This window comes from Miniopterus natalensis, chromosome 9, assembly GCF_054644295.1.
Source record: "Miniopterus natalensis isolate mMinNat1 chromosome 9, mMinNat1.hap1, whole genome shotgun sequence".
Lineage (NCBI taxonomy): Eukaryota > Metazoa > Chordata > Mammalia > Chiroptera > Miniopteridae > Miniopterus > Miniopterus natalensis.
Window position 1 is genome coordinate 37,166,291 of NC_142089.1, and position 16,490 is coordinate 37,182,780.

Here is a 16,490-nt window from a genome sequence, read left to right on the forward strand (position 1 = left end):
ACAGCAAGTCCACATGCAACACCATCGACTCTTCATTTTCCGACATCACCCATTATCCAGCAGCCTGGGCCTTACTTCTCACATCCGGCCATCCGCTACCACCCTCAGGAGACGCTGAAAGAGTTTGTCCAACTTGTCTGCCCTGATGCTGGTCAGCAGGCTGGACAGGTGGGGTTCCTCAATGTAAGGAAACCTCTTTTTTTTCCAATATCTTTAGAAATATTAACTGAATGTAAAAATAACAAGGGGAGACCTTATGACCATGTGACATTGTGCTCTAATGTTGTGCTGACTGACTGCAGGCAAATGTCATATTTATTCTAGATTGTGGGAAAGTTAACTTACCCTAAGAGTGATTGGCCAGGGTTTAAAAACAGTGTTTGTGTTAAGTTTGCAACTGTCAAGTTTATGGATATAAATCATCTTGAGGGTGAACTCTGTAACCTTCTAAGGTCCGTGGGCTGATAATTCCACCTCATGCATGCTAACGCTAGGGCTCACACAGTTAACAAAATAGAAAGACCAAATAATTTTAAATAATGATTTGGGGTGGTAGGGAGAGGTAGGGGAATGAGGAGGCACAGATGTTTCAGATCAACTAAGTTGATATTTTTTAAAAATACAGTCTTCTAACACTTTAGATCAAGTTGACCAGTACTTGAACTCAAGATGCTAGAAGTACAGTTTATTATGGTTTGTTATTTCTGCAAGTAGTTATCTTTCCCACTTATCTTTGTATAAAGCTAAACAGGATTCAGTAGTTTCAAATGAATGTTTTCATTTTTTTCCTCAAACAAACCAAACAATCACAGTTTGAAATAATATTCCAAATGTAAAAGTAATTTTTTAAAATCACAGATTTTATTTCAGCTATGGAACTAAATGTTTACAATGGATAGCTATATCCCAAGGCCAATAATAATAATAATAATGAATAGTAAATAATGACCAGCATAAAGCCCAATGTGATTTTCCTTTTCTCAGGTAATTGCACATGAAGCCGCAGATTAGCCATAATTGTTACTGCCTAATTTAAAATACTATATCACACCGCCCTGCCACTGATTCTCTCCCCTGCAGAAACACCTGATTCTGCATATCCGAGACAGACCAGGCAGCTCTGACTAATGCCTGGTGATGTGTTAGCAGATACATTTCTGTCTAGACAACAAATCAATGTGGTGCCTTTCTTCTTTTTGCTTGTGTACTCATTTGCTCTGCTTATTCTAAAGAGTTCGCTTATGGACTTCCAGCCCTCTCAGAAGTAACACGCAGGCAAGTTTGTTGGCAGGAAACCATAGCATACTGATTGTCAGACGAGAGAGCCTTTGAGGAGCGATGCTAAATATCTAAGTGAATGTCGATGAGGGAGTGAGACTGCCTCTGCAGAATCATTAAGCTTAAACTTAAAAGCCGGGAAAACAGCATCTCCTTCAACTGAATTTTGATTCGGAACTGTAGCCTACATATGAGCTGCTAGTGTTGGTTGAAGAGTATCACTGAAGTCTGGAGTCAGAAGGGCCACCTGGGGAACCATGAAAAAGCTGGAGTGGTCGCCAGCCTCAAGCATCTGACCTTTACATTTCTAACTCTTTAGAATAGTCTTGACATCATCCTATATAACTGTCAAATGTCCAGTTTTGCATTTTGAACAAAATTTTATAGGGTGAAAGGCAGGTCTCTTCATGAGGCCATTTTGAAAAACTTGAAAATAAAATGGATTTTATTGCTTTCTTCAGAGGGAAACTTTCTTTTGTTAAGGAGCTGTTATTTAGTTGTTCTAACATCAGGCAGCTAAATAAATATGACTTCATGGCATATGCTTCTATCCTTTAAATCAAAATTAGAAGTGATATTTTCTTCGTAGCAGAATTTTGACAGCTGAATTCTAAAGTTTCTGTGTCTGATGTCATACAATATGTGTAAGAAATATTTTATGTTCAGTTAGCATATTTATTAAATGTTATATAATATCAGCTTTGAGGAGTGAAAATAAAATATTTTTTATCTCAAATGCACATTTAGGAAACTCTACTATATCTATATAAATAGACATGATGGAATAATTCTGCAATCTATAAGCACTTATATATTAAATAAATATTTAATAATCATGAAAATGATGACAAAGGTAGCAGTTCATACAGAACTGAAACATTCCAAGCAAAAATTGGCAGGTCATTTTACAGAACTAGATGCAAAGAAGGTCAACATAATTCAAAAGATAAGTTTAGGTGCATTGAGCATGTGTACCTAAGACTATACTTTTGTGGAATGCCTTAAGAACAACCCAACAGCCCGGCCGGGCGTGGCTCAGCGGTTGGCGTCGACCTAGGATCCAGGCAATCAGGGTTCGATTCCCGGTCAGGGCACATGCCCGGGTTGTGGGCTCGATCAATGACTCTCTCATCATTGATGTTTCTATCTCTCTCTCTCACTCTCCTTTCCTCTCTCTGAAATCAATAAAGATATATTTAAAAAAAAAAAAGAACAACAGCCCAACAAATCTTCATCCATACACTCTTATGGAAGAATTCAAGTAGCTAGAATACTTAGTAATTTATATAAAAGGTGCCTAAGAAATCTTTTGTTTTGAGAAGCAGCTAATGGTTCATGTCCGTTTCTTCTTTTTCTTGTGTGTGTGTTGTTTTGTTCTCACCCTTGCAGCCCAATGGGAGTAGCCAAGGCAAAGTGCACAACCCATTCCTTCCCACCCCAATGTTGCCACCGCCACCGCCACCACCGATGGCCAGGCCTGTGCCTCTGCCGGTGCCAGACACAAAGCCTCCGACCACATCAACAGAAGGAGGTGCAGCCTCCCCCACCTCACCAAGTAAGTATGGCTGAGACAAGGCGCCGGTCACTGATGAAGCTCTGCGCACTTGAATCTGCACATAAACTTAGTCTCTCACTGCATAGGCTCTAGGGATAGGCACAGATCCCCAACAGTGGTTGGAGCATGAATTTGCAAAGCCAAGATGAGATCAGTGTGGACCCCACTCTAGGGTACTACCAACTACACCAGATGTAGAAATGACTAGGTGTTTGGGTGGATAAAATGGTGTAACTACATTCCCAGGACTGAAATCAAGTTATGAACTATTAAGTTTTGCATATTATTTGAGTGGCTGTGAATGCTGCCCTCAAGATCGCCAAACAGAATCTACTTGTGTGAGTTTTTATTAGCAGAAAAGTTCCTCATACTTTTGTAGAGCCCTGCCTTCCTGTAACTTACAGTCCAGGAGTAATGGACATGGTGGAGGTCATACACCTCATACATCAAATAGAAAAAAGTTTCGATTAAAGTAGCAATGCAAAGATGTGTACATTGAACATTCACCAAGAGTAAGAGCCTGGCAGAAGAGATCTTATGAGCTAGTAGTCATAGCAGTTGGTTGGCTAGGCTTGGCAGGGGGAGGAGATAAAAGGTAGAATTGGATGGAAAGAGAAAAGAACACTTCGCTCTTCTCTGCATAGCCTGGGAATATGTGATCAGACAATATAACATTTTAAGCCCTTTTTGGATGATAGGAATCATTATTCGATGAATTAGAGGGAGAACAGTTCTGCTGATATTTTAGAGATGACAAGGGGATAGAACACACAGAGTTGGCTTTTATTAGCACCTGGAACAATGACAAAAATGGAGGCAGAATTCCCAGGTAATGGGTGGACTACCTAACCTTGACAAAGGGTGTGATGAGCACCTTCCCTAGAGCTTTACAGAGGGATCAGAGAATGCAGGAAAGAATAGGAATTGACAATGACCCTAAGGAGAGGAGGTCTTCAAAGAAGGAGAGACCGGATACAAGTAATCTACTGAGGAAAATATTAGAGTAGACTGGGAAAGAAGTGTTAAGATCAAGAACTTGAGTAGCAATTATAGAAGCTGAATGGAGGGAGCTCGAGTGGGGATGTTTTGTAGACATGAGCTTTGGGAGTGGACAACCATATAGGTAAATATAGTAGAGGGTAATTCTAGGCGTCTCAGCTTCCTTACCTTTCAGTGTTAAGGACATAATGCTATTCGGTGCAGGTGGGAAAGACCAAAGTGGAAAAATGAGCCTTGGTTGACACTGTTCATTAGATTTAATTCTGGGGACACTGAACCCAAAATGTCTAGAGTCCCCCATGGACATGTGTCTGAGGGTAAGCTCTGGGTTATCTAGTATTATTCAATTTGATAATACATGCAGAAGTGAATGACATTGTGCATGGATTCTGGTTGTACAGCAAAAACATTGAGGGTCCAGGGACCATTTGGGGAACACTTGCTTCTCTTGGTAAGAGGTAGTTCAACACTTTTCAGCAAAAAGAAAACCCTGAATATCCAGTGACCCAGGAAGCAAACTAGGCTTGGTCTACAGATCCTGGAAACTCAGATTAGAAAAGAAGCTTCTGAGAAGAAGAGGCTCATAGGTCCTGCTTATTGTGTATTAATGTAACATTTTCAAGCAAATTAGAGAAATAACCATCCCCAAACTCTATTAAAATCTAGTCACCAGGGATATTGGCTTACAGATTGGCAGCCACATGCTTACTGTTCCCTATACATGCCTCTGTGTCCCACTTTTCTGTTCTACTTCTCCCTATCTGTATAGGACAGTGGCAGTCCTTTAAAACCCTGTAATAATAGTCTACCTGCTCTATGGTAGGATAGCAGAAACATATCCTTATTTCCGCTACTAAGTCAATGTTTCATGTATGGTGTGTTTTCTAGTAATGGGGATGGGGCTTTTCTGAGTCCCTGCAGAAGAGTGGAAATACCATATGTGGCTTTTGAAGTCCAAAGGATAGGAGCTCGAATCTCCGCCTTTCAAATTATCAGTTTCTCCTCGAGTCACAGTTTTCTCATCTGTAAAATGTGGATAATAATACCTACCTGGCAGGCTTGTGTGAAATTAGCCATGATAAGCATCACTTCCAAGTAAATTGGAGCATTTTATTATCTGCCAAAAGTTTTACCTAGTCGAAGGCTCCAGGTTTGGGTAATGAAGACATATGTCTTTAGAATATGTAGAAGCTACTCAACACCTAAATCAGGATTATGCCTTTTCGGTCCATAGTTCTGGACTCCACTCCTTGGATTGAATCAAATGCCTTGTATAAGAAGATACTTATCATCCTCTTGTGCCCAGCCTCACATGTTCTCTTAAAATTATGTGAAGAAGTGTGGAGGGGATTTTGGCATATCTAATTCATATACTTACATGTTTATAGGAACAGTATTTAAAAGTTGTTGGGAAAAGGAGAATAGAGAGAGGCCCAATGTTTTATATAGGTCATTTGATAATCACTTTTTGAATCATAAGATTCTAGAAATGTAGACAAAACAAAATGTTCTACTGACAGCATAGAAAGGTTTTTATCATCATAAATTTAGCCCCCCATTTCTGGGCTTTCCTGGAGTTGGCTGAATTCACAGAAACATATCTCCTTACTGTCTTCTCCTTTATCAAAAGGACAGTGATAGTCTGGGATGCCTGTCATTTATAGCATAGGAGAAGCCTCTCCAGATAAAAATATCCAAGCCCACTGGTCCACATTGAGAAGAGATTTAAGGACCCCCACAAAACATCCTCTTTCACACCCTGACTTCTGAACCAACTAATAAATAAAATACAAGAAAAAACAAGATGGAAGACCAGACCGTAACCTCTCCTATTAGAGAATTTAGTTTATAACTCTGGGCAAATGTGCTTCCAAATTTCATAGACAAATCTGCCCAGACACTGGCAGTGCTGGCCCACCGGGGGCCTGTCTATGCAGGTCTGCCCTCTGTGTAGCGATGATGGCATCCAGGTCCAGGTGGCTGTGTGCATCCTGCCAGCACAGGGGGAAGGAAGGGGGTGGGACGAGTCCAGTTTCTACTTCCAATCTCTACAGTGAGGAAGTGGAGAGGGACTATGGGTGTATAGAAGGGAACAAACAGCAGGGGTGAAGTAGCCCCCGCCTCCTCCCTTAACACTCTTCGTTGATGCCTACTTGCCTTCATTCATGTATTCAGCCTCCATATAGTGAACACTTGTCATATGCCAAGGACTGTATTAACCGGGATACAGAGACAATCTTATTCTAAAGAAATGTGGGATTTATGGAGAGAGACAGCTGGTAAATAGGTGGTTTTCATGGACAACACAGATGAAGGCATCCATGGGTGCTTCAGGAGGACTTGGGGGGGAGTTTGGTCCAGGTGTAGGGCCTCAGGTAAAGATTGTTTCTGGAGGGGGTGACTACTAAGCCACTTAGTAGGGATAATATTCTGTGCTTTAAGTCTGAGAGAGAAGACAACTTTTCTTCAGAAACTAGCTTGCGGATTGTGGAATGTGTCTAAAATTGGATTACCACTGGATAAAAATTCAGGGCAAAAATATAGTTTCATAAATTATATGCTTTCTTAGAAATAAAAATCACAGGATAATGTGATCCTGTTTATCAGTTTATTAGAGCACAGCTTTTGCAAGAGGAAACATCATGACAGAGTATTAAGTACAGATGTTCAACATCCCAACAGTATGTCCAAAATTGATTTTCAAATAAAAAGATTTGAAAGGTAAATGTAGGAACTCATGCCCAGGGTCTCCCATATTACCAACTTTCCTGGGCCTCGACTCCCTTATCTGTTAATGGGAATAACACTCTCCTGGGCTGATTGTCACAACGAACTGGGGTGACAGATATGCTGTGCTGTAGACAGTTAAAAGTCCAAGGCATCATTTTAATATCTTCTTATAATGAAATACAAATGGATGCCTGCCTAAAGCAGAGTATGTATTTTTAAACTAATCAGCTGCCTCTGGCACCAGTACTCAACTTTGCAACCATGGCCAGAAAGGCAGATTTGGGGGGGAAAATTGCCTATGAAATAAATACATTTTAATGGGGGGAAATATTCTTACCCATACCCTAAAACAACAACAGAGGAATGAGGGTGAAGATAACAGTTCTGCTGTCTCTCAAGGAAAGCTGTTGTGTTGTTGATTTGCTTGGAGAAAGACTGATACCCTATGCCTGATCTCTTTAGGATACCATGACAAACAGAAGGGATGACCTGTAAGAGTAATTCCCAGTGGGTGTGCTCTGTGCCCACCGGCTGACTACCTTTGTGGGTTTCAGTACCCAGAGAGAGGATATCACTTCTTCCATGCAGTAAATAGTTACTGGCCATAAGCCACATGCCAAGCAGTGTTCTGGGTGCCATGATCCAGCAGGAAATGGAGAGAAAAATCCCCGATCCTGTGGAGCTTTTTATTTTAGAGAGAGGACAGAAAACAGAATAGAGAGTAAAATAGGCAGGAATGGTGTAAGGTGGTAATATGAAGTGCTGCAAGGAAGACGAAACCAAGGGGAGGCGGAGTGGGGGCGGGGCACAACGTAAACTGGGCGCTCAGGAAAGCCTGTGACATTGGAATGGACCTCACAGGAGTGAGAGGGTGAGCCGGGGGACTGTAGTGGGAGAGCTTTCCAAGCAGAAGCAACAGCCAGTGTAGCCTGGAAGATGTGAGGGACAGCCCAGAGGCCAGAGGCCGGAGGGATGAGAACGGCGAGGAGGAGGAGAGGTCAGAGAGCGCGAGTGGGTGAGTTTCAGGGCTCGGACAAATAACGCAGGTTCTCACAGGCCTCTGTAAGGACTTTGGCGTTTGCTGGGAGTGAGATGGGGAGCAGCGGAGTGAGACCACCTAGGTTTTAACAGAAACACTTTGAAGGCTTTGTTGAAAATAGATTCCAGGGGGCAAGAATTAAAGCAGGGAGACCAGTTAAGAGGCTGTTTTTTGCATCAGTAAATATAATGAGTGTCTTCTACATGCCTGCCACTATTCTAGGCACAAGGGATGCAAAAGAGAACAAACAGACAGTCCCCTTCCCTTGTGGAGCTTACATTCTTGAGGGAGGGGCAACCAATAATTATAAGTAAATGAGTAAATTGGGAACTAGTAAGTACAATGGAGAAAACGAACACGGGAGGAGGTGACACACTGTTGTAATAATCCAATCAAGAGTTGCTAATGGCCTACACCAACATAGGGGTGGTTGGGGTGGCGAGAAATATTTGAAAGGTGAAACCAATAGAATTTACTGGCACATTAGATGTAGGTTGAGTGGGGGGAAAAAACTAGAGAAATCAGCAATGACTCCTAGATTTTTTACCTAAGCAACTGGAAAGATTGAGCTACCATGAACTGAGATGGGCAAATGATAGGAAGAGCAGTTCTGGGTGAGGGGTGGGGATCGAAATTTGGTTTGACCATGTTTGAGATGCCTATTAGGTATCTTACTGGTGAAACTTATTAACATCCTGCCTGTTGCAGCTCTTTGCCGATTACTGAGTTTTTCCATGTGCATCATCTCATTAACATCATCTCATTAACATTACAAACATATAATGCAATGAATGGATACTCCTAGGAGTGCTGAGGACACTACAGCTCAAGAATAGGAGAAATCTCTCATTATGTTTGGGTCCATTTGTGATATGATCATTCAAAATGCACTGTTCTTTTTCTTAATTGTATTGTAAGATCCAATTTTTATCTAATAGGTTGATACCAACATCATACTATAAAAATGGACTTTTCCAGAAAAGAAATTGAAAGCTGGCATCCTAGTCTAGAATTACAATGGAAAGAAAAAACACTTTCTAATTATGAAGGAATATATAGAATGCATATTTTCCTTTTTAAAATTAATTAGGAACACAAAAACAATTTAAAATGCATGAAAGATGCATAAACATTTTTGTCCTTGACTTCTTAGCCTTGAACTTTTGATTTTTTTTTTAAAATAGAATTTTATTAAAATAGAGGCACGTAACAAATTTCCCATATTATTTATTTATGCTTATACCTCTGATGACTGAATATGAACCTGTTAACCAAGAATACAGCAATTATCTATGACTGGAATGGAAATTTTCTAGTATGATAATTAATATATGCTCAATGCTTTTTGGTTGCAAAGCTCTTACAAATATACTTTCTCTTGTTTTGACTTCCTAAGATGCCCATGAGGTCAGGATTTTATAGACAAGGAAACTGAGATTAGAAAGTAGAGGTTACTTTCTCAAGATTGTGTTTCCTTGTAGCTTGGTAGGGACTCAAACACAGGCCTTCCTATGCTCTTTCTGCTACCTCATACTGTTAACCAATTATAAAGCAATGTGACATGGTTTCTGGATACTTAGGAGCCACGACTACCTGCTCATGTCTGAAATTAATAACAACAGAAAGTATTGAGCTCTTACTAATATATCAAGCACTTTTAAAAATATTTTCATATGTATTACCTTGTTTGAATATTCATGGTAAGCCTATGAAATAAATACTTTAAAAAGTAAATACCCTAATTGAGAATGATAAGGCAGATAGAGGTAACTTTCTCAAGATTGCTCAGCCAGTTATAAAATCATCAAGATTCACACCCAGCCACCTTGAACCTGTAGTTCATACACTTGGTCACAGCATCCTATGAGTATCTTCGCTTTAGCCCAAAGCTTCCATATGTTAACAGCAAAGAGGTGAAAAGTAGATGTTAATAAAGGTCGATTTCCTTTATTCTCTAGGACTCCCCAGAGCTTGGATTGTTGGGCTGAAAGTTGGTTCAACTTCTTCAGAGGACAATTTAGTTTTTCATAAATATATATATATATATATATATATATATATATATGAAAAAACACATATGTAAATTTTAAATGTAAGCAAAGACATACCTCAAGTATTCATTGCAACACTGATTATAATACAAGATTGGTAATACCTAAATATCCACCAATATAATATACATTAAGGAACCTTTTAAAAATAAAGCGAGAGGTCTGTATGAACTCATGGAATAATCTTTGAGTTGTATTAAGTCAATAGAGAAGAGTGCTAAGAAGTGTGTGTAGAATACTGCCATAGAAGGGGGCTATGTACATATACACACTTCATTGTGTGGTGAAGGACAGGAACTGGTTTGTTAGGGATAGCTCATTGATACCTTATTCAATGAGGATGGAAGATGTTATTGATTTTTTAATATCAAATATAATGATTTCTTTGGTTTTAAAAATATTTGTATAATCACTATAGTGACCAAAACTCTCACAAGTGGTAGTGGGTGGGAAAGTCCATAAAATCCTTGGCAGTTTTTATGCATGTAGATTTTAGCGATACCGATCTGAACTTTGAGTATGGTAGCAAAAATGTGTGCTCTTTCTGGTAAAGAATAATAAACAGTCTCTCCCCTCACAAATAGTGAAGAATTCAGTACAGAGTTAGCGTTTTCATTCTCAGTAGCCATCATTTGGTCACAAGTTCTGCTTTCGGAAACCAGTGAATACAAAGACACCATCTTAAATCACAATTTTTCATAAATACTTTTTGCAGGGTATTTCTACCTTGTGTACAATCCAAATTTTCAGTGTTTAAATTTGCACAGGATAAAGAAAAATAATTATTGAAAATCAGGCACTTTGATAGGTATTTTCATATGCATTACCTTAGTTGCATTTGATTGTTATTTTAAATCTGCAAAATTGGAATTGTCAGCCCTCTTTTAAAAAAGAGGAAACTGAAATTAAACCAGGTCTGTTGAACTCCAGAGCCCAGTGGTTTCTACACAACCAGGATATATACTAAGATATGCTATAGTACACCTTTCCTCTGAAAACCCTAAGACACTCCATAAAGAACTTTTATATATATTCCAAGAATAACAACTCCTGGGTACCATGAATAGGATGGAAAAACAGAGGAACAAGAACAGGAAAAAGAGAGTACGAGATAAACATTGTAAAGGAGTCAGAAAAGAGAAAAAACAATGGGGGATTACAACCATTAGGTCTTAGCCCATTCAACTCTTGTTTTTGTCTCAGTATTTTACTTTTTCAGATGACAGGTGAGTTTTAAGATTTCCTTTACAAAGGTATTTTATGGCAGTGTTAGAAACTTGAAAGATATAGAAAAGTATGAAAAAGAAAATTATATTCTCCTATAATCAACTACTAACAACATTCTGGTCTGGTTTCCCCCCAGTTTTTTTAGTGCATGTTTATGTGTGTATTTGTGTATGTATATACACACACATATAAGATGATGACCTACTGCATATAATATTTTGTATGCAATTTTTAAAAAAAATATGTTTTTATTGATTTCGGAGAGAGGAAGGATAAGGGAGAAAAAGATAGAAACATCAATGGTGAGAGAGTCATTGATCGGCTGCCTCCTGCATGCCCCCTACTGGGGATCGAGCCCTCAACCCCGGACATGTGCCCTGACTGGGAATCGAACTGTGACCTCCTAGGAGTTCATAGGTTGATGCTCAACCACTGTGCCACACCAGCCGGGCTGTATGCTGTTTTTTTATTTACTATTTTACACCTTTTCTTATTTCATGAAAAAGTTAGGAAATATGATTTCAAATAATTCCCTTATCCCCCTACTGTGGGACATTAACTTTTGTCTCAAACTATGGGATATATTCCAACATGTGCTGTACTCCTTGTGTAGAGAGGCTCAGAGAGGTTGACTCAGTTGCAAAGATCACATTTCTAATAAGAGACTGAATGGATTCAGTCCAGGATTTTCTGGTTCTAAAATTTATTTTCTACTGACTACATTGCACTGCTGCAAAAATAGAAGTATTATTTGGGGTTTGCTGGCTCCACTTGTGTTTATTTTTCTTAAGATTAAAAACTACTGGAAGGTATTTAAAAATCACCCATAAAATCACTCTGCAGAGATAATCATTTTCTGTGCATATTTTAAACATAATTGATCATGATAGATGTATGTGTATGTCCATATATGTATATGTGTATGTATATACATATATAGTTTTATAAACTGATTTTATTCATTTTATTTTATAAACATAGTGATATCTTTATTCTAAAACATTTTTAATAGCTGCAAAATATTTCAACATATGGATGAAGCATTAACTTATAACTTGATTCCAGTTTGTTGCTCTTATAAGTAATGCTGTAATGAACATCCTGGAGCATAAATTTTCTCTGTACTTTTAAGTATTTGTTGAGGATAAATTCCCAGAAGTAGGTTTCCAGAGTTATACTGCCTTTCCAGAGGCTAGAGAGCCTTTCAAAAAGGAGCAATCCAATATATTGATCTAAGTTTCTTTTTTTAGTAAACCCCAGCTGAATCCAGGGATTCTTTTCTGTGGCTATTTAATATAACTTTCACCTGTGCCTTCTCATATACATTGTTGCTTCTGATCAATAAATATGTTCTATCAGTTGAACAACACACAGCATACACAGAAAAATAAATGACAGTTATAGAATTTGGATTAGCCATCAGAAATAAATATAAATGAACTGAAACAAGGCTGTATTCTAACCCTTTAAAAATATTATGAAAAGAAACCATGTTACAGGCAGTTTAAATAGACTGTGTACAGGAAACACTCATTATAAAGTGCCTCTTTATCACACAGATTTTGGCAACGTAAGGTCAAAGGGCCACCAGTGTACAAGTTGCTCTGATCCCTTTCTCTCTGTCTGCACACATGAATTGTCTTGTGCCTTCCTTTCTGCGTATTTTACCGCACATCATGAACCCCTACCTCCCTAGGAAGATCCTTAATATAAGCAGAAATTCCAAGAGAGCAAGGCCATCTGGCTACATTGATTCTTTTCATGATTTTTGTGAACTATTGGCACATTAGACATGTCATGTAAATTGTTACCATACATGTTAAGTAATGCTAATACAGTAAAGTTAGAATTCAGGAAGACAGCTTGTGGGTATGTTGTTCTGTAATAATTTACTAGCGATAAATAGGCTTTAATTTCATGCCCTGAGGGCTTCCTTTTTTGTTGTTGTTGGTAACTTGTTTGTAGAGACAAAAGATGTGCAGAGATAATAGAATGAGGTAACTGTGACTGCACAGATGTGATCAAAATAATGGAAATTCAGTGTGGTTATCTCCTAGGTTTTAAACATCTGGATATAAACTTCATCTATTCAATCCCATGAGAATCTCTAAATCTCTGCGTACTGGATCATGTGTAAGCACAGGCTGTGCTTCCTTGACTGTGTAGTGATATTAATAATGCTAACTCAGGCCCGTAAACTTGTCGATACCAATAGATTTCTCTGAAGGAAAAGCACTCGGATATTCTCCAGTGTTTCTTTTATGACCTTGCAAGAAACAGTGCTGTTCAAGTTCTTAAGTGAGTTCTTTTGTAGTGGGTTTTATTTAGAAATTAGCCAATCCATTTCCTGATAGTTTCTGCTTTTTTTTTTTTTTTTTAAGAAAATAATCTTTTCTCACAGGGCTTTTCTTAAAAAAAAATTGCGTGATACTGCCATTAATAAAAGATTCTAGAAATTATTTTCATTAGGTATTTAGTCATCTCACTGTTTCAGTTTGCACCTGAATGCTTTCTCATGCACTGTCAGGTGTCCCTGGTGAACACTTAACTAAAACTGCAATTTGGATACACAGGGATCTGTCCACGTCTGCATTCCTAAACTTGTTCTGATTACTTCTTTCCAATAACTAGCACAATCCTGGACACGTAGTGGAATCCCATTAAGTTTATTGGAGTGCAACTGAATTTTCAACTACTTATTTTTAGAGGGAAATTCCCCACATGTGAACATGTCTGAATTACTGAAAACAAGGGGACATGTGAGTGCATATTGATATCTGAGATAGAAAGGAAAAAGGTTTAGAGTGTTAGGATGTCCAGTTGTCTTAAGGATGTCCAGAACGAAAATTTGTTGTCTTTGGTTACTTTTGAAATTATTTCTTCCTCTTAAAAGAAAAATAAGTTCAGTAGACTTTTCCACCCTCCATGTTCAAACAGCCAGGTCTCTGATCTTTAAAATTTTATTTACCCTTACTGTATGGCAAAATGTAATTTGCAAAATCTCATCTTTTTTCCTTTTGCTCCACGATTGATGCCTCCAATTCCCACCTCTATACCTTTGCTTGTGCTGCTTCCTCTGTGACCGCTAATCCATCTGAACCTATCAGCCAACACAGCTTTTCCAGCCTCTCTCTGAAGCCATCTCCATCTTCTCTGTAAAGCTTTTGCTGGTCTCCCGCCAGGTGTCACTTTTCTGTCCTTTAATGCCCCACAGATTTTTATTTATATTACTTTGAGGCACTCCTATTTTCATTTTCTGTACTTATCTCTCCCCCTTAGACTCTAACATTTTGAGGAAATTGGTGTGTCTTGCTCACCTTTGTATCTGCCATAATGCTCAGTAGAGGGCCTGGCACAGACTGACAGAGAGAAGGGAGTGGGGGGATGCTAATAGGTGCTCTCTGCCGCTCTCCCTGCCCGCTCTACCTTCCCCTAGAGAGAGTTTCCAGCACTCCCAGAGGCTCTTTGAAACTACTGCCTATAAAGAAGGAACTGTTCTTGAGCCATTCCCCCAGCTGATCATGCCAACCAGGTCTTGCACTGCCTACGCCAGCGAGTCTCAACCGTTTCCACCTCGTGGCACATAAACTAATTACCCAAATTCTGCCGCACACCAAAAAGTATATTTTTTGCTGATCTGACAAAAAAAATAGGTATAATTTTGATTCATTCACACTGAACAGCTGTTGTTGTGTTGGCTGTTGTCATTTTTTTATTTGGCAATCTAAGGGAAGAGAAATCAGTGCCCCGACTAAGTAGTCAGATAAAATTCTTGCAGCACACAAGCACACAGGTTGAGAACCGCTGGCCTAAGTGAAGGATTACAGAATTAACAATGCATGTAAGTGGGTAACACAGAAGAATGGGGTTTTCTGCCTATGGATTAAATTCTGATTTGGGATTTTGATATTTACCGTTATGGTTACAGCCAAACTAAGACTCTTGGATAATGTGAAGAAATACCTTAGAGAGAGGAAAGATATTATCAGATTAGTGCAAATAAAACGTGGTGGAAGCTTCCTATAGGAATGTTCTTCCATACATTAAGAAAATGGTCCATGGTATACTGCTCATGTAGATAAAACGGCTGCTAAAAAAAAACCCCAAAAAACAAAAAAGCAAACATTTTGTTTCAGAAGCAGCCAAAGAAGCCATACCTTGATTTCTAATAGTCATGTTGCCATGAAGACTTTTATAATGAGATTATATAGGCAAATTGATTTCCCTGTTGATTTGTTCAGAAAAATCATCAAACGCCCCTGAATCTTTCCTCCAGAATCCTGAAAAAATGGCTACAATAATCTTCCCAGAAAATAATTTTCTGGATTTCCTGATTTCCTGAAGGTCTTCCTGCAGCATTTGATCATTGTTGTAAATAAGGCAAGAAGGCTATGAATGTGATATAATGGCATAAACACAGTTGTATGTAATTAATTACCACACTGCCCCCTTTACTTGATTTTATATTCATGTTGAAAGCTCTTAGCTGTGCATGTATAATTGACCCATGATGGTATAAGTGGATGTTTTAATAAAAAGTTCAGTGAAGGTTTTTGTTTAACAGTATAACTCCCTTATTCCACTGTTCTTTGGGAAGCTCAGATTCAACTTATTTCTAGAACTACATCCTGTTATAGGTGAACACTCTGTCTGTTGTAGCTATAATAATGGAAGATGAGTCAGAATTTCTTTCTTCCTTCCCTTGTTTTTCCTGTGTCCTTGATTTTTCCCAGAGTGTAGCTTTCTATAGGATAAATTTCCCTGGGCACCATTTGTCCCATCCAGTAACTTAGGTACTCGGCAATTCACAGATTTTTGTAGTTGTAATATCCTTTTTTAAAAAATGCAATCACACTACCACCTCTCTCACCATTACTCTCTTTTTTAAAAACCAGAATAATTTTGGAGCAGTTTTAGTAACCTATGAGAGCATTAAAGGCCTTCTGAGATGTTTTGAAATGAGGACTGCAAGGTTTGACTCGTTTGAAGGATGGAAATACACAATTGTCAGTCTCATAGTAATTCTGAGTGGCTAAATTATTTGTATGCTAAACCTTCTTTCAAATGGCAACATTTAGGTCAGACAAAAATAGAGAATGGGCTGTAATACAAACCTTTCCAGATTTAGTAAACTCACTATGTTCATTGAAGAACTATCTTTACACCAAAAAAAAAAGAAGAAGAAGAAAAGAAAAGCTCACTGTGTCCTGGGATCTTTCAGCATGCTTGCTTCTGATGTGACCAGGATGGTAAAAAGGTCAAAGGAAATCCTGCTCCTTGTCTGCAATGACCAGTACAGGCCTGTGTACACTGTTCTCCCAGGAACATCAAACCAAGCACTCATGTTTCAGCATCTGTCATTAACCACCTAGTATTCGTGCCTTAGCACCTCTTCACACCTTTTTGTTCCTTCTCAACCTACATATGTGTTCATGTGGAAGAACACTTATTTCCCCAACTGCTCACACGTTTAACAGGTTCTTTCATCTCCTGACTTCACCCTTACCTCTCCCACATTGTCTTTGTGCCCTAGGAGCAGGTAAACTCACTACCAGGTAACTGTAGTTCATCATTTTCAATATAAAACTTTCAGTTGAGACTTATTAACGTG

The 16,490-nt window shown here is 38.7% G+C and overlaps 1 protein-coding gene across 6 annotated transcripts in view; it reads left to right on the top strand.

Annotated features, from left to right (window-relative positions):
• Positions 1-16,490, top strand: part of NFIA (nuclear factor I A) — a 353,365-nt gene that overhangs the window by 297,197 nt on the left and 39,678 nt on the right. For all 6 annotated transcript variants that reach the window (XM_016205901.2, XM_016205899.2, XM_016205903.2 and 3 more), the window contains 2 exons: positions 5-183; positions 2,668-2,833. In XM_016205901.2, coding sequence (XP_016061387.1) covers positions 5-183; positions 2,668-2,833 — 345 coding nt within the window. The remainder of the gene's footprint in view (positions 1-4; positions 184-2,667; positions 2,834-16,490) is intronic.